Source organism: Leucoraja erinacea, unplaced genomic scaffold (genome assembly GCF_028641065.1).
Source record: "Leucoraja erinacea ecotype New England unplaced genomic scaffold, Leri_hhj_1 Leri_98S, whole genome shotgun sequence".
In the NCBI taxonomy this organism is placed as follows: domain Eukaryota; kingdom Metazoa; phylum Chordata; class Chondrichthyes; order Rajiformes; family Rajidae; genus Leucoraja; species Leucoraja erinaceus.
Genome location: NW_026576938.1, coordinates 173,177 through 191,057, shown reverse-complemented (window position 1 = coordinate 191,057; position 17,881 = coordinate 173,177). Strand labels below are relative to the sequence as shown.

Below are 17,881 nucleotides of genomic sequence, written 5' to 3'. Positions count from 1 at the left end.
CGATGTTGGGGGAGTCCAGAACCAGGGGCCACACAGTTTAAGAATAAGGGGCAAGCCATTTAGAACGGAGACGAGGAAACAATTTTTCTCACAGAGAGTTGTGAGTCTGTGGAATTCTCTGCCTCAGAGGGCGGTGGAGGCAGGTTGTCTGGATGCTTTCAAGAGAGAGCTAGATAGGGTTCTTAAAAATAGTGGTGTGAGGGGATATGGGGAGAAGGCAGGAGCGGGGTATTGATTGAGGATGATCAGCCATGATCACATTGAATGGCGGTGCTGGCTTGAAGGGCCGAATGGCCTACTCCTGCACCTATTGTCTATTATTCAAGGTGAAGGGGTTAAAGATTTACTAGGAATCCAAGGGGTAACTTTTTCACACAGAGGGTGCTGGGTGTATGGAACGAGCTGCCTGAGGAGGTAGTTGAGGCTGGGACTATCCATCGTTTAAGAAACAGTTGGACGGGTACATGGATACGGACCAGGGGCAGGCAAGTTGGACTAGGGTAGCCGGGATATTGTTGGCCTGGGTGGGCGAGTTGGGCCTGTTTCCACACTGTATCACACTATAACAGCAAGATAAAGCAAACATTGCAGTCATATCGAAGGCCGTTTCTGGCTTGTTTGGGTCAACAAATCCTTTGCTAAAGAGGCACGGAGAGAGGCATCAGGTCCAGGGCCTACCTTGACGTGGAGGTGATTGACATCGTTGGTGTGACTGATCTCCTGGGACTTCAGCTGCACCATCAACGCAAAGACCTTCTCCCTCCAGCGAGTCACCAGCGTTGCCTTCTTCCCTTCGTCACCGCCCCCGATGTCCAGCTTCGGCTGGCAAAAACACAAGTCAGGAGGAGCCTCACTAACCGCTGCCTTTCCTTCTCCTTCGATGGAGGTCTGTGCTGGCTCGAGACCCAGTCCGTGTATCCAGCTCCCAACGATCTGTCCCTTCAATCCAAACCCACTCTGCCCTCAGCCCCCCCCATGAAGCTCAATGCAAACATAGACAATAGGTGCAGGAGGAGGCCATTTGACCCTCCGAGCCCGCACCGCCATTCTTTGTGATCATGGCTGATCGTCCACAATCAGTAACCCGTGCCTGCATTCTCCCCATATCCCCTGACTCCGCTGGCCCCTAGAGCCCTCGCTTTTAAATTCATCGCCTTTCAATTTTACCCCTCATGAGGTTAATTCCTGGGATGGCGGGACTGTCATATGCCGAGAGAATGGAGCGGCTGGGCTTGTACACTCTGGAGTTTTAAAGGAGGAGAGGGTATCTTGTTGAAATACGTAAGATTATTAAGGGTTTGGACACGCTAGAGGCAGGAAACATGTTCCCGATGTTGGGGGAGCCCAGAACCAGGGGCCACACAGTTTAAGAATAAGGGGTAAGCTATTTAGAACGGAGACAAGCAAACACTTTTTCACACAGAGAGTTGTGAGTCTGTGGAATACTCTTCCTCAGAGGGATGTGGAGGCCGATTCTCTGGATGCTTTCAAGAGTGAGCTCTTTAAGAGATAGGGCTCTTAAAGATAACGGAGTCAGGGGATATGGGGGAGAAGGCAGGAACGGGGTACTGATTGTGGATGATCAGCCATGATCATATTGAGTGGCGGTGCTGGCTCGAAGGGCCGAATGGCCTACTCCTGCACCTATTGTCTCATCTCTAGTCTTTGACATTTCCACCCTCGGGAAAAGGTTTGGACTGTCTACCCTATCCTTATCCAGGCCTTTCACTATTCAGTATGTTTCAATGAGGTCTCCTCTCATTCTTCAAATCTCCAACAAGCCCAGTGGCATCAAACGCTCATCGTATGTTAACCCACTAATTCCTGGGATCATTCTTGTAAACCTCTTCTTGACCATCTCCAGAGCCAGCACATCCTTCCTCAGATAGACACAAAATTCTGGAGTGGCTATCTCTGGATGGCAGGTATGGGTGACGTTTCGGGTCGAGACTCTTCTCTCACGTCAAATAGCCCTTGCTTTCCCTCTCCCTACATCCCCTCCCGCTTCCCGGTTCTCCCACCAGTCTTACTGTCTCCGACTACATTCTATCTCTGTCCCGCCCCCTCCTCTGACATCAGTCTGAAGAAGGTTCTCGACCCGAAACATCACCCATTCCTTCTCTCCAGAGATGCCGCCTGACCCGCTGAGTTACTCCAGCATTTTGTGTCTATCTTCAGTGTAAGCCAGCATCTGCAGTTCCTTCCTATATCGGTCCTTCGAGCCAGCACGGCCATTAAATGTGATCTTGCCTGATCATCCTCAATCTGTACCCCGTTCCTGCCTTCTCCCCTTGTCCCCTGCACCATCTTTAAGAGCCCTATCTAGCTCTCTCTTGATAGCAGCCAGAGAACCTGCCTCCACCACCCTCAGAGGCAGAGAATTCCACAGACTCACCACTCTCTATGAGAAAAAGTGTTTCCTCGTCTCCGTTCTAAATGGCTTACTCCTTATTCTTAAACTGTGGCCCCTGGTTCTGGACTCCCCCAACAGCGGGAACATGTTTCCTGCCTCGAGTGTGTCCAAGCCCTTAACAATCTTATATTTCGATTTGTTGTGACCTGAAATTCACTGACTGAGAACGATGGAGATCAGATTATAGACAATAGGTGCAGGAGTAGTCCATTTGGCCTTTCGAGCCAGCACCGCCATTCAATGTGATCAAAGCTGATCATCCCCAATTACTACCCTACCCCAATCTATTTACATCTATTGCCTCCCCTTTCCCATCGTCCAAAACCTCTCGGTCCGCAATAACCACCAGTCCCTTACTGTCTGCGATTCTACATTCTATCTCTGTCCCACCCGCCAGCCCCTTCCTTGGTTAGTTTGACACCCAGCAGTATGAACTGAAAAAGGTTCTCTCCTCCCAAACATCCCCATTCCTTCTCCCACCAGATGCCGCCTGACTACCGCTGAGTTACTCCCTGCATCAGTCTGAAGAAAGGTTGACCCGAAACGTAGTCTATCTTCGAGTTGTGTAAACCAGCTGAGTTACTCCAGCATTGTGCTATCTTCCTGTAAAGCCAGCATATGCAGTTCTTCCTATATCGGTCCTCAGAATGGGGCCAAACGTTACTCACAATACTCCAGATGTGGCCCGAACAGCGCCGTATAGAGCCTGCCCTTTAGCCGCGGGCTGGGAGTGTACCTTGCCGCCGCGGTGGCTCTCCTGGATGGCGAGGATGTCCGTCAGCGAGGTCAGACGCACGTTGAGCAGCTCCACCGTGGATCGCAACGTCTCCCGCTCCTTCTCCAGATGCTGGCAACACAAAGCAACACAACAGTGACCGGCTACCACTCCTCATCCCATTCAACCAGCCTTCCATCGTCCCACCACAACCCGACAGTAGCCATAGATACATAGAAAATAGCTGCAGGAGGAGGCCATTTGGCCCTTCGAGCCAGCACCGCCATTCATTGCGATCAAGGCTGATCGTCCCCAATCAATAACCCGTGCCTGCCTTCACCCCATATCCCTTGATTCCACTAGCCCCTAGAGCTCTATCTAACTCTCTCTTCAATCCATCAAGTGATTTGGCCTCCACTGCCCTCTGTGGCAGGGAATTCCACAAATTCACAACTCTCTGGGTGAAAAAGTTTTTTCTCACCTCCGTCTTAAATGGCCTCCCCTTTATTCTAAGACTGTGTGTGGCCCCTGGTTCTGGAATCGCCCAACATTGGGAACATTTTTCCTGCATCTAGCTTGTCCAGTCCTTTTATAATTTTATATGTTTCTATAAGAACCCCCTCATCCTTCTAAACTCCAGTGAATACAAGCCTAGTCTTTTCAATCTTTCCTCATATGACAGTCCCGCCATCCCAGCGACTGCTCATCAGTCTCGGACTACTCATCAGTCTGAAGAAGGGGATATGGACCAAGCGCAGGCAGGTGGGACTAGTGTAGCTGGGACACGTGGGCCGGTGTGAGCAAGTTGGGCCGAAGGGCCTGTTTCCACACTGTATCACTCCATGACTCTGCGACCGTCTCAGTCTCGACCCGAAATGTCGCCCATTCCTTCTCTCCAGAGATGCCGCCTGTCTCGTTGAGTTACTCCAGCATCTTCGGTTTCAACCAGCATCTGCAGTTCCTCCCTACACTACTATCTACATCATTGGTGACCCTCAAACTATCTTTGTTCAGATTTTACTGGCTTTACCTTCCACTAAAGAGAGAGTCAGATAGAGCGCTTTAAGATAGCGGAGTCAGGAGATATGGGGAGAAGGCAGGAACGGGGTACTGATTGTGAATGATCAGCCATGATCACATTGAATGACGGTGCTGGCCTCGAAGAGCCACCTATTGTCAATTGTCTATTGACACCATCCTACACCCACTAGGGACAATATTTACATTTACCAAGCCAATGAACCTACAAATCTGTACATCTAGTACAGACACTAGACAATAGGTGCAGGAGTTGGCCATTCGGCCCTTCGAGCCATTCAATGTGATCATGGCTGATCATCCCCAATCAGTACCCCGTTCCTGCCTTCTCCCCTGACTCCGCCAATTCTCTCTTGAAAGCATCCAGAGAACCGGCCTCCACCGCCCTCTGTGGGAGAGAATTCCACAGACTCACAACTCTCTGTGAGGAAAAGTGTCTCCTTGAGTACAAACTCCGTACAGACAGCACCCGTAGTCGGGATGGAACCCGGGTCTCCGGCGCTGCGTTCGTTGCAAGGCAGCAACTCTAGCGCTGCGCCACTGAGGTGGAGGACGGAGGTGGAACGTGTTTCCAGCTTCAGGTTTCTGGGGGTCAACATCTCCGATGACCTCTCTTGGACCCACAATACCTCAACTCTGGTCAAGAAAGCTCACCATCGTCTCTTCTTCCTGAGGAGACTGAAGAAAGTCCATTTGTCTCCTCAGATTCTGGTGAACGTCTACCGCTGCACCATTGAGAACATCCGTACTAACTGCATCACAGTATGGTATGGCAACTGCTCTGTCTCCGACCGGAAAGCACTGCAGAGGGTGGTGAAAATTGCCCAATGCATCACCAGTTCCACACTCCCCTCCATTGAGTCTGTCCAAAGCAAGCGATGTCTGCGAAGGGCACTCAGCATCGCCAAGGACTGCTCTCACCCCAACCACAGACTGTTTACCCTCCTACCATCTGGGAGTCGCTAGGTAGAAGGTACAGGAGCCTGAAGACTGCAACAACCAGGTTCAGGAATAGCTACTTCCCCACAGCCATCAGGCTATTAAACCTGGCTCGGACAAAACTCTGATCATTAATAACCCATTTTCTGTTATTTGCACTTGATCAGTTTATTTATTCATGTGTGTATATATTTATATTATGGTATATGGGCACATTTATCTGTTTTAGTACTGCCTACATCTATTTCTGTGTGCTGAAGCAAAGCAAGAATTTCATTGTCCTATACAGGGACACATGACAATAAACTCACTTGGAAACTTGAACCTGTCGCCTCCACTATATTAGTTATCATTGGTTCTGGGTTTGAGGGGGAGGGGGAGAGAGAAGTGGCGAAGTGAGGAGCCCTACTCTCCCCTACTCTCCCTTCTCTCTCTCCCCTCCCTCCCACCCCCCCCCCCCCCCCCCCTCCCCCCCCCCCCCTCCCCCCCCCCCCCGGACACTCCTTCCCCCAGTGACTGATCTCCCCCCCCACCTCGAAATTTGCACTACTGCTACTGTATATACATATATATATATAGTTTACTGTTCCATTATTCTGTGTTGGCACATCTGGGTGAGATGCTAACTGCATTTCGTTGTCTCTGTACTTGTACACTGCACAATGACAATAACGTCTGCATCTGAATCAGTGACCGTTGTGTAACTCTGTGACTCTGTTGTGTTGTTGTTGTTGGGGGAACAGTGCCGTGTGCTGGTGGTGAATCGGGCCATGAGGCAAGCTGACCTGGACCCTGTCGTTCAGCTGTTCTTTCTCCTGCCGGGCCTCTTCCAGTTGCTTCTCGTCCGGCACCAGTTGTCCAATATAAGTGCGGAGTTGTTGGATCAAGGAGCTTTGAGAATCCAACTTGCCTCTGGCTTCACTGCAGCAGGACAAGGAAGACAAACCTTTTATAGTCTTTTGAACACATTGAATGGCTCGAAGGGCCGTATGGCCTACTCCTGCACCTATTGTCTATTGTCTTTCACTAACCTCATCTCCTCCTGCAGTGCGTCCCGCTCCCGACCCATGTCGTCCAGCCTCTCGCTCGAGAGCATCACCTCGCGCTGGCCTTCCTCTCGACACCGCTGCAGCTCCTCCCCCAACTCAGCCGCCCTTTGTCTCAATGTCTCTCCATCCACCTCCAACTCCGCCAACCTTTGCCGCAGTCTCTCCCGAACACCCTCCAGCTCGGCCACACGCCCCTGCAGCCTCTCACGGTCCTCCTCCACTTCCGCCACCCTCCGCCGCAGCCTCTCACGGTCCTCCTCCACTTCCGCCACCCGCCCCCGCAGCCTCTCACGGTCCTCCTCCACTTCCGCCACCCTCCGCCGCAGCCTCTCACGGTCCTCCGCCACTTCCGCAGCCCTTTGTCGCAGAGTCTCTCCATCCTCATCCACGCACCCTTTGACATCCGGGGATAACATCTGTTGGAACCAGGCGGGGAAAGATTTTAAATCAGTGGGATAATTGACCTCTGTGATTGCCCAAAGTGAGTTTAGAGTATCCTCCGACATTTCCGCCACCTCCAACGGGATCCCACCACTGGCCACATCTTCCCATCTCCTCCCCTTTCCGCTTTCCGCAGAGACCGCTCCCTCCGTAACTCCCTGGTCAATTCGTCCCTTCCCACCCAAACCACCCCCTCCCCTGGTACTTTCCCTTGCAACCGCAGGAAATGCTACACTTGTCACTTTACCTTCCCCCTCGAATCCATCCAAGGACCCAAGCAGTCTTTCCAGGTGCGGCAGAGGTTCACCTGCACCTCCTCCAACCTCATCTATTGCATTAGTTGCTCTAGGTGTTGGCTGTTCTACATCGGTGAGACCAAGCGCAGGCTTGGCGATCGCTTCACCCAACACCTCCGCTCGGTTTGCAATAACCGACCTGATCTCCCGGTGGCTCAGCACTTCAACTCCCCCTCCCATTCCCAATCTGACCTTTCTGTCCTGGGCCTCGTCCATGGTAGTTTACAGCACAGCGGTATTAACATTGACTTCTCCAATTTCAGGTAGTCCCTGCTTTCTCCCTCCTTCCCCTCCCCTTCTCAGCTCTCCCACAGCCCACTGTCTCCGCATCTTCCTTTCTTCTTCCCACCCCCCCTCCCTCACATCAGTCTAAAGAAGGATCTCGACCAGAAACGTCACCTGTTCCTTCGCTCCATGGGTGCTGCCTCACCCGCTGAGTTTTTTCAGCATTTTTGTCTACCTTAGAGTACAGAGCAGCGTTTCTCAACCTTTTTAGGAGCAAAGAGGTCCTTCTGCCGTTGTACAGGGCCCCAGTGAGACCACACTTGGAGTATTGTGTGCAGTTTTGGTCCCCTAATTTGAGGAAGGACATTCTTGTTATTGAGGGAGTGCAGCGTAGGTTCCCAAAATTAATATGCGGGATGGCGAGACTGTCATATGCTGAGAGAATGGGTCGACTGGGCTTGTATACTCTGGAGTTTAGAAGAATGAGAGGGGATCTTATTGAAACATATAAAATTATTAAGAGTTTGGTCACGCTAGAGGCAGGAAACATGTTCCAGATGTTGGGGGAGTCCAGAACCAGGGGCCATTGTTGAAGAAAAAAGGGGTAAATCAATTAGAACGGAGACGAGGACACACTTTTTCTCACAGAAAGTTGTGAGTCTGTGGAATTTTCTGCCGCAGAGAGCGGTGGAGGCCGGTTCTCTGGATACTTTCAAGAGAGAGTAAGATAGACCTCTTAAAAATAGTGGAGTCAGGGCATATGGGATGAAGGCAGGAACGGGGTACTGATTGGGGATGATCAGCCATGATCACATTGAATGGCGGTGCAGGCTCGAAGGGCCGAATGGCCTACTCCTGCACCTATTGTGTGTGTTGTCTGTGTTTCCCAGCCACAAGCAGCCGGCACACTGACCTGTGAATGCGTTCGGCTGCTCCGGTCTCTTTGCCTGGTCGCCCCATCCCGCTGTTCCCCGTGCTCTGGCACCGTCTCCCCGGCGGGACGGCGGTCCCGTTGCCGCGGCGTCGGCAGCTGGATCCCGGCGGGCGGCAAACCCTCCGGCCTCTCCCCCTCCAGCCTCCGCAGCTGCTGACCCAGGCAGGCCAGCAGCGCGTCCTTCTCGGCGATGGCCGCCGCCGCCTGCCGCAACACCGCGTTCGTCTGTATCCTCCCGTTCGGCTCGTCGGCAGGGCGGCCGGTCTCAGACGCCCTCTCCTGCTCCAAGGACCTGTGCCGCCGGTCGGGAAGAAGAGAAATACAGCGGTAAAAGCAAGGCAAGTGTTTGGAGCGCCCTCGGACACCTCAAGGTGGCGCAGCAGTAGAGTCGCACACCCAGCTTCGATCCCGACTGCGGGTGCTGTCTGTGCGGAGTTTGCACGTTCTCCCCGTGACCGCATAGATTCCCCCCGAGATCTTTGGTTTCCTCCCACACTCCAAAGATGTCCAGGTTTGTAAGTTAATTGGCCTGGTATAAATGTGTGTCGGGATCAATGTCACAATAGACAGCAGGTGCAGGAGTAGGCCATTCGGCCCTTCGAGCCAGCACCGCCATTCAATATGATCATGGCTGATCATCCCCAATCAGTACCCCGTTCCTGCCTTCTCCCCATATCCCCTGACTCCGCTATCTTTAAGAGCCCTATCTAGTTCTCTCTTGAAAGTATCCAGAGAACCGGCCTCCACCGCCCTCTGAGGCAGGGAATTCCACAGACTCACAACTCTCTGTGAGAAAAAGTGTTTCCTCGTCTCCGTTCTAAATGGCTTACCCCTTATTCTTAAACTGTGTGGCCCCTGGTTCTGGACTCCCCCAACATCGGGAACATGATGCCCGATCGCTGGTCAGTGCGGACTCGGTGGGCCGAAGGGCCTGTTTCCGTGCTGTATCTCTAAACTAAACCTCCCTGCTCTCACTGTTGCTTTAGTTTGGAGATGTGTTATGTAAACAGGCATTCGGTGGTGGATGGAGTGATGTTCAAGAGGTGCATTTAGTCCTGAATCATTGTCATAGAGCATCGAAACAGGCCCTTCGGCCCAGTTTGCCCATGTCGACCAATGTGCTCCATCTACACTAGTCCCACCTGCCCCACATTTTTGCCAATATCACTCTACAACGCTCCTATTCATGTACCTGCCCACATGTCTTTTAAATATCCCTTAAAAAAAGGGTGGCATGGTGGTGCAGCGGTAAAGTTGCACCGGAGACCAGGGTTCGATCCCGACTACGGGCGCTGTCTGTACGGAGTTTGTACGTTCTCCCCGTCAACTGCGTGGGTTTTCTCCGAGATCTTCGGTTTCCTCACACACACCAAAGACGAACAGGTATGCAGGCCAAAGTGTATTTGGGAGAAAATACCACTGGGAGATGTCGAGGCGGGTAACGTTGGAACATGGTGTAGGAAGGAACTGCAGATTCAATTCAATTCAATTCAATTCAACTTTAATGTCATCGCACAAATAAAAGTATGAGTACAATGAAATGCAGTTTTGCGTCAGTCCGTAGTAGTTGTGCATAAAGAAATTAAAAATATAGAAAGAGAGAAGATACAGAATAATCAAAAAATACAGAATAATTAAACAATGGGGATGGAGGGACCGGAGAAATCTATCGGCGGGACTCCGAGTTCAGCAGTGTGGTTGTGTTGTTGTAGAAGCTGTTCCTCATCCTACTAGTACGTGACCTGAGGCTCCTGTACCGCCTCCCTGATGGGAGGAGGGCAAACAGTCCATGGTTGGGGTGTGAGGGGTCTTTGATGATCTTCCCAGCCCGTCTCAAACACCGTTTTCGGTGGAGGGCATCCATGGCAGGGAGCGGGGCTGGTTTTTACACCGACGATAGACACAAAACGCTGGAGTAACACAGCGGGACAGGCAGCATCACTGGAGAGAAGGAATGGGTGATGTTTCGGGTCGAGACTCTTCTTCTGACGTCACCCATTCCTTCTCTCCAGAGATGCTGCCTGTCCCGCTGAATTACTCCAGCTTTTTGTGTCTATCATCGGTTTAAACCAGCATCTGCAGTTCCTTCCTACCTGCAGGTATGGCTTGGTGAATGTGTAATTTGTCCCTGGAGTGTAGGATATTGTTAAATGCGCGGGGATCGCTGGTCGGCACGGGGCCGGTGGGCCGAAGGGCCTGTTTCCGCGCTGTATCTCTAAATTAAACGTCATAGTTTCTGCCTCAACTACCTCCTCCCCGGCAGACAATAGACAATAGGTGCAGGAGTCGGCCATTCAGCCCTTCGAGCCAGCACCGCCATTCAATGTGATCATGGCTGAACATCCCACAATCAGTACCCCGTTCCTGCCTTCTCCCCATATTATTCCCGGCAGCTCATTCCATGCATCCACCACGCTTCCACGTGAAGAAGTCGCCCCTCGGATTCCCATTACACTTTTTCGCCCGTCCCCGTAAACCTATGTCCCATGCACCTGTGTCGAAACGTTACCTGGGTTTAATGCAAGCCGTTTCCTCTTCAACTCCTGGGCATCGTCTGCTCGATGGGACCAGCATCCTCCTCAGATGTTCATTCTCTTGCCTCAGTTCCAGGATCTCTTTGGTCGCCTTGGACAGAGCAGCCCAGCGGTTTGAGTCCGCTGGCGATGGGGCGTAGCTTCGGCCGCTGAAGTGCGACGGGGGAATCAGGCTCTGCGCTCCTGTAGATGTGAACAGGCGTCTATTAACACTCAGTGGGCACATCACTAAGACAGCAGAACCTCTTTAACCGTCCCTGAACCTTGGATGAATTAAACTCTAGTGAAATATTCACTGCCCAAAGCATTCAGTTGAGGCTTCAAAGGTAGACAAAAATGCTGGAGAAACTCAGCGGATGAGGCAGCATCTGTGGAGCGAAGGAATGGGTGACGTTTCGGGTCAAAACCCTTCTTCAGACTGATGTGGGGGTGGGGGGGGCAATAGACAGTAGGTGCAGGAGTAGGCCATTCGGCCCTTCGAGCCAGCACCGCCATTCAATGTGATCATGGCTGATCATCTTCTCCCCATATCCCCTGACTCTGCTATCTTTAACAGCCCTATCTAGCTCTCTCTTGAAAGCATCCAGGGAACCGGCCTCCACCGCCCACTGAGGCAGAGAATTCCACAGACTCACAACTCTCTGTGAGAAAAAGTGTTTCCTCGTCTCCGTTCTAAATGGCCTACTCCTCATTCTTAAACTGTGGCCCCTGGTTCTGGACATCGGGAACATGTTTCCTGCCTCTAGCGTGTCCAAACCCTTAACAATCTTACATGTTTCAATGAGATCCCCTTATATGTTTCAATAAGATCCCCTCTCTGGGGCGGGAAGAAGAAAGGAAGAGGCGGAGACAGTGGTCTGTGGGAGAGCTGGGAAGGGGAGGGGAAGGAGGGAGAAAACAAGGACTACCTGAAATTGGAGAAGTCAATGTTCATACCACTGGGGTGCAAACTGCCCAAGCGAAATTTAAGGAGCTACTCCTCCAATTTACGGTGGGAGTCACTCTGGTCATGGTGGCCTATTCCTTCGCTTGTCTATTGTCACCTGGAGAAAACCCAAGCAGTCACGGGGAGAACGAACAAACTCCGTACAGACAACGACCGTAGTCAGGATCGATTCCTGGTCTCTGACGCTGTGAGGCAGCAACTCTACTACTGTGCCACTCTTGTTGAATCATGGCCCATATTTTTTGCAAGCTTTTCTCCACACTAGTATTTCCCTGACATTGTTTGATGCTACTTTATTATCACATGTACCTAGACACTATTAAATTCCTTTTGGTGCATACTGTTCAGGAACAAAAATAAGTGCCATACACAGACACAATCCTACTGCACTAAGAGTGGTTGTTTACACTGAGACCCAAGAGTTGCCACGTTTCTGGCACCATTTTGGGTGATTGCTCGGTTGGCAACCCATTATCCAGCCACTCTTTCCCCACCCTCCTGCTTCACCCCCATCCCTTCCCTTGGTGTGCGCCCATTACACCATCCCTCTTCCTCCGCCGTCCTCCAGAACTCTTTCCCTCAAAGCGCGCCCATTTCCCTGCCCCTCGTCCTCCCCGTTGGATGTCAACCTCGCCGTGTGTCTCAGTGACCCCTAGAGCGATGCCAGTGGGAGAATCGTCTCCTGTTAGGGTCTCCCGTGCTGGACAGGTCGAAGGGTAGAGGCGAGACGAAGAGACGAAGAGCGATCCACTGCTCCTCCAGGTTGGAGGTTGAGCACAGGGCTAACAACCCTGCCTCATAGAAACATAGAAAATAGTTGCAGGAGGAGGCCATTCGGCCCTTTGAGCCAGCACCGCCATTCATTGCGATCATGGCTGATTGTCCCCAATCAATAACCCGTGCCTGCCTTCTCCCCATATCCCTTGATTCCACTAGCCCCTAGAGCTCTATCTAACTCTCTCTTAAATCCGTCCAGTGACTTGGCCTCCACTGCCCTCTGTGGCAGGGAATTCCACAAATTCACAACTCTCTGGGTGAAAAAGTTGTTTCTCACCTCAGTCTTAATAGAAAAACAACACCCGGAACATCAGGATTGATTCCTGGTCCTCCTAATTCCTGATCTCCTGAGTTCCTGAGTTCTCGTAAAACAAATATGTTACGGAAACAGCAACTGAAGAAATCAACACTGCTGGGCATGATGGACTTGCCCAGAACAGACAGAAGGACCTTCGTTGCTGCCCTGCATGCCAGGAGGCATAATATAATAAGTAAGTTCCTCCACACCCCACCCCATAAATTATCGGGGCAGAATTAGACCATTCGGCCCATCAGGTCTACTGATCTATCATTCCCTCTCGACCCCATTCTCCCCATCTCTGACATCCTGGCTAATCAAGACCTCCCCCCTTTCTCCCATTATCCCAGCCCTCTTTCCTCCTGTTCCTCCCCCCTCCTGCCGACCCATTTCTCCCATTATCCTGCCCCCGCTCCGTTCCCCATCCCCTTCCGCCAACATCTCTCCCCTCCGGCTTTAAATTTCATTATTCTTCTCTCCCCTCCTCCGAAAACCCTTTCGCCTCCTTTCTCATTTACTCCAGCCATCTGCCCACACACACCCACTACCCTCACCTCTACCCACCCGTTCCCTGCAAGGCTTTTGTCCTGCCCTCACCTTTCCTCCAGCCCCCCTCCCCCCCCCCCCCCCCCCCCCCCCACACCCCCAGTCAGTTCATCCTCCCACCCCCCATCCCCCATCCCACCCGCAGATGCTGCCTGACCCGCAGCCTTCCTCCCCTCCAGCACTTTGTGTTTCGCTCAAGATTATTTTAATTTTAAACAATCTTTGTACCTATTTTGCCCCAGAAAGCAGACGGCGGCTCCAGGCCTCTGCCAGGTCCCGGCCTCTCCTCCATCGTCCCGGCGATGATGATGTCCCTCTCCCCTTCCTCCGCCTCCACTCTCTCTCACCTCAAACCAGTGGCAAGCCCTTGTGTCCTTTTCCTCTCCCCCACTCCTCCTCCACTCTACTTCTGACCCCCCCTCCCCTCCCCTCCCTACCCCCTCTCTCCCTCCCACCCTCGTCCCCTCTCTCTCCCTCTCCCCCTTCCTCTCCCCTCTCTCCCTTCCCCTCTCCCTCTGTATCCCCTCCCTTCCCTCCACCCCCGTCCCCTCACTCTCTCTTCCTCCCTCCTCTCACTCCCACCCTCTTCCTCCCTCCCTCTCCTCTCTCTCCCTCTCCTTCCTTTTCTCTCTCCTTCACCCTCCTCCTCTCTCTCTCCTTTCCCCTTCTCTCTCTTCTTTCCCCTTCTCTCTCCTTTCACCTTCTCCTCTCTCTCCTTCCCCCCTTCTTCTCTCCCTCCTTTCCCCGTCTCTCTCTCCTTTCCCCTTCTCTCTCCCTTCCTTCTCTCTCTCCTTTCCCTCTCTCCCCCTCCCTCTCCTCTCTCTCTCTCTCCTTTCCCCTTCTCTCCCTCCTTTCCCTTCTCGCTCTCCTTTCCCCTTCTCTCTCTCTCCTTTCCCCCCTTCTCTCCCTCCTTCACTCTTCTCTCTCTCTCCTTCGCCCTTCTCTCTCCTTCACTCTTCTCTCTACTTTCCCCTTCTCTCTCTCCTTTCCCCTTCTCTCTCTCCTTCCCCTTCTCTCTCTCCTTTCCCCTTCCCTCCCTCCTTCTCTCTTTTCTCTCCCTTCCCCTTCTCTCTCTCCTCTCTCCTTTCCTCTCCTCTCTCTCTCCTTTCCCCTTCTCTCCCTCCTTTCCCTCTCTCTCTCCCTTCCCCTACTCTCTCTCTCCTTTCCCCTTCCCTCTCCTCTCTCCTTCTCCCCTTCTTTCCCCTTCCCCTCCTCTCCTTTCCCCTTCTATCTCTCCTTCACTCTCTTCTCTCTCCTTCACCCTTCTCTCTCTCCCTCCCCCTTCTCTCCCTCCTTTTCACCTCTCTCTCTCCTTTCCCCTTCTCTCTCTCTCCTTTCCCCTTCTCTCTCTCCTTCCCCCTTCTCTCTCTCCTTTACCCTTCTCTCCCTCCTTTTTCCCCTTATCTTTCTCCTTTCCTCTTCTCCCTCCTTTCCCCTTCTCTCTCTCCTTTCCCCTCTCTCTCTCCTTCCCCCTTCTCTCTCTCCTTTCCCCTTCTCTCTCTCCTTCCCCTTCTCTCTCTCCTTTCCCCTTCCCTCTCTCCCGCCTCCCACCAGCGCCAAGCCCGTGTGCCGCACCGTCCGTCCTCCGGCTGGAGAACGCCAGCAGCGCCCTCTCGGTCCCACCTCCACGATGCTGCCGCTCTCAAAGTCTGAGCCCTAAAGATTCATTCAGATTCAGATAAAGTTGCAAAGTGCTGCAACTTTCTTTATCACCCCGCCCCCTGCTTACAGGCATTGGTTTGGTCTTTTTGCAGTATTATTGTTGGTTTGTTTTTATCTGTATGTAATTATAAATGTAGAAGATAGACACAAAATGCTGGAGTAACTCAGCGGGACAGGCAGCATCTCTGGAGAGACCCTTCTTCAGACATCTGCCCTGAGTCCCCCTTCGCTTTAAACCAGCATCTGCAGTTCTTTCCTGCACATTATGTTTATGTATATAAGTGTGTGTGTGTGTGTGTATAATATAATTAAGAGCAAACAACATAATAAACCATACATTAAGTTATAATGTATATGTAATATATATTGGTTATATTTAAGAGGGAGTTAGATGTGGCCCTTGTGACTAAAGGGATCAGGGGGTATGGAGAGAAGGCAGGTACAGGATACTGAGTTGGATGATCAGCCATGATCATATTGAATGGCGGTGCAGGTTCGAAGGGCCGAATGCACCTATTTTCTATGTTTCTATATCAGCCTATTAAAGACTCCAATCTTCAAATAAGCTCTGAACTACATAGACTTGGGGGCATTGGTCTTGGCTTCTGGTACTATTATTGTTTGTTTTATGTCTGGATCTGGATATGGATGTAATACACTGAAAAGCTCAAGGTAGAGCATCTCTCAGCACTATGATGGTGGTGGACATGCTAGTTGAGGAGTGTATGTATCTGTACGTATATAGAAACATAGAAAATAGGTACAAGAGGAGGCTATTCGGCCCTTCGAGCCAGCATCGCCATTCATTGTGATCATGGCTGATCATCCACAATCAGTACCCCGTGCCTGCCTTCTCCCCATAGCCCTTGATTCTGCTAGCCCCGAGAGCTCTATCTAACTCTCTTTGAAATTCACCCAGTGAATTGGCCTCCACTGCCCTCTGTGGTATTGAATTCCACAATTTCACAACTCACTGGGTGAAAAAGTTTTTTCTCATCTCAGTTTTAAATGGCCTCCCATTTATTCTTGGACTGTGGTCCCTGGGTCTGGACTCGCCCAACATTGGGAAACATTTTTCCTGTATCCAGCTAATCCAGTCCTTTTATAATTTTATACGTTTCTATAAGTTCTCCTCTCATCCTTCTGAATTCCAATGAATACAAGCCCAGTCTTTCCTCATATGACAGTCCCATCCCGGGGATTAACCTCGGAACCTACGCTGCACTGCCTCAATCACAAGGATGTTCTTCCTCAAATTAAGAGACCAAAACTGTAAACAATACTCCAGATGTGGTCTCACCAGAGCCCTGTACAACTGCAGAAGGACCTCTTTACTCCTTTCCTCAAATCCTCTCATTATGAAGGCAACATAAATGTGTAATTGTGTTTTTATATGTATGTAAATGCACACACTGAACATTTTTTTAATTGTTTATTATATTGTTCAAGAGTAGAGGAAAGATAATAGGTGCAGGAGTAGGCCATTCGGCCCTTCGAGCCAGCACCACCATTCAATGTGATCATGGCTGATCATCCCCAATCAGTACCCCGTTCCTGCCTTCTCCTCATATCCCCTGACTCCGCTATCTTCCAGAGCCCCATCTAGCTCTTTCTTGAAAGTATCCAAAGAACTGGCCTCCACCGCCCTCTGCATCAGAGAATTCCACAGATCACCACTTTCTGTGAAAAAGTGTTTCCTCGTCTCAGTTCTAAATGGCTTACTCCTTATTCTTAAGCTGTGTAGCCCCTGGGTCTGGACTGCCCCAACATCAGGAACATGTTTCCTACCTCTAGCGTGTCCAAACCCTTAACAATCTTTAATGTTTCAATAAGATACCCTCTCATCCTAAACTCCAGAGTGCACAAGCCCAGCTGCTCCATTCTCTCAGCATACGACAGTCCCGCCATCCCGGGAATTAACTCCAAGAAGACCAAGGAGCTCATTGTAGACTTCAGGAAGTCCAGAGGCGGCACGCACACCCCATCCACATTAACGGGACGGAGGTGGAACGTGTTTCTAGCTTCAGGTTCCTGGGAGTCAACATCTCCGATGACCTCTCTTGGACCCACAATACCTCTACTCTGATCAAGAAGGCTCATCAGCGTCTCTTCTTCCTGACGAGACTGAAGAAGGTCCATCTGTCTCCTCAGATCCTGGTGAACTTCTACCGCTGCACCATCGAGAGCATCCTTACCAACTGCATCACAGTATGGTATGGCAACTGCTCTGTCTCCGTCCGGAAGACAGTGCAGAGGGTGGTGAAAATTGCCCAACGCATCACCGGTTCCTCGCTCCCCTCCATTGAGTCTGTCCAAAGCAAGCGCTGTCTGCGGAGGGCGCTCAGCATCGCCAAGGACTGCTCTCACCCCAACCATGGACTGTTTACCCTCCTACCATCCGGGAGGCGCTACAGGTCTCTCCGTTGCCGAACCAGCAGGTCGAGGAACAGCTTCTTTCCGGCGGCTGTCACTCTACTCAACAACGTACCTCGGTGACTGCCAATCACCCCCCCCGGACACTTATTAGTATTTATTCAAATCATTTGCTATGTCGCTCTTCCAGGGAGATGCTAAATGCATTTCGTTGTCTCTGTATTGTACACTGACAATGACAATTAAAATTGAATCTGAATCTGAATCTGAATCTAACCTGGTGAACCTACGCTGCACTCCCTCAATAGCAAGAATGTCCTCCCTCAAATTTGGGGACCAAAACTGCACACAATACTCCAGGTGTGGTCTCACTCCCCCAACATATTCTGTTGGAGGAGAGAGAGGGGAGAAATAATCAAATTTGTTCCATCTGTGACAGATGACAGTGAAGCACTCATGAGCCTGGAGCCTTGGGCACAGCAGCTGCTGACAGCTCTGCCTGGCGCCCATGGTCACGTCCGCCAGCATCAAAGATGGCGCCGCCCTGCCCCGTGTGCCCCCAGGTCGCCGACCCGCATGCGCGGAGCGTGAGATCTCGCGATGCGAGCCCGCCCGCCCGCCGGCCGGCAGCCGCAGCGCGCCAATTTTCAAAGGCGATTTCCTGTAAACAGAAGGAGAAGAGCGGGCGAGCGCGG

At 51.6% G+C, this 17,881-nt stretch overlaps 1 protein-coding gene across 1 annotated transcript in view; it reads right to left on the bottom strand.

Moving 5' to 3' along the window:
• cchcr1 (coiled-coil alpha-helical rod protein 1) overlaps window positions 1-13,622 on the bottom strand; it is a 40,670-nt gene extending 27,048 nt beyond the window's left edge. The window contains exons 1-7 of the mRNA XM_055631994.1: window positions 13,380-13,622; window positions 10,560-10,767; window positions 8,030-8,342; window positions 6,137-6,570; window positions 5,891-6,026; window positions 3,150-3,260; window positions 679-822 (exon numbers count right to left, since the gene is read on the bottom strand). Of these exons, the coding sequence (XP_055487969.1) occupies window positions 679-822; window positions 3,150-3,260; window positions 5,891-6,026; window positions 6,137-6,570; window positions 8,030-8,342; window positions 10,560-10,767; window positions 13,380-13,443 (1,410 nt within the window). The 5' untranslated portion in view covers window positions 13,444-13,622. The remainder of the gene's footprint in view (window positions 1-678; window positions 823-3,149; window positions 3,261-5,890; window positions 6,027-6,136; window positions 6,571-8,029; window positions 8,343-10,559; window positions 10,768-13,379) is intronic.
• Window positions 13,623-17,881: the final 4,259 nt, after the last annotated feature.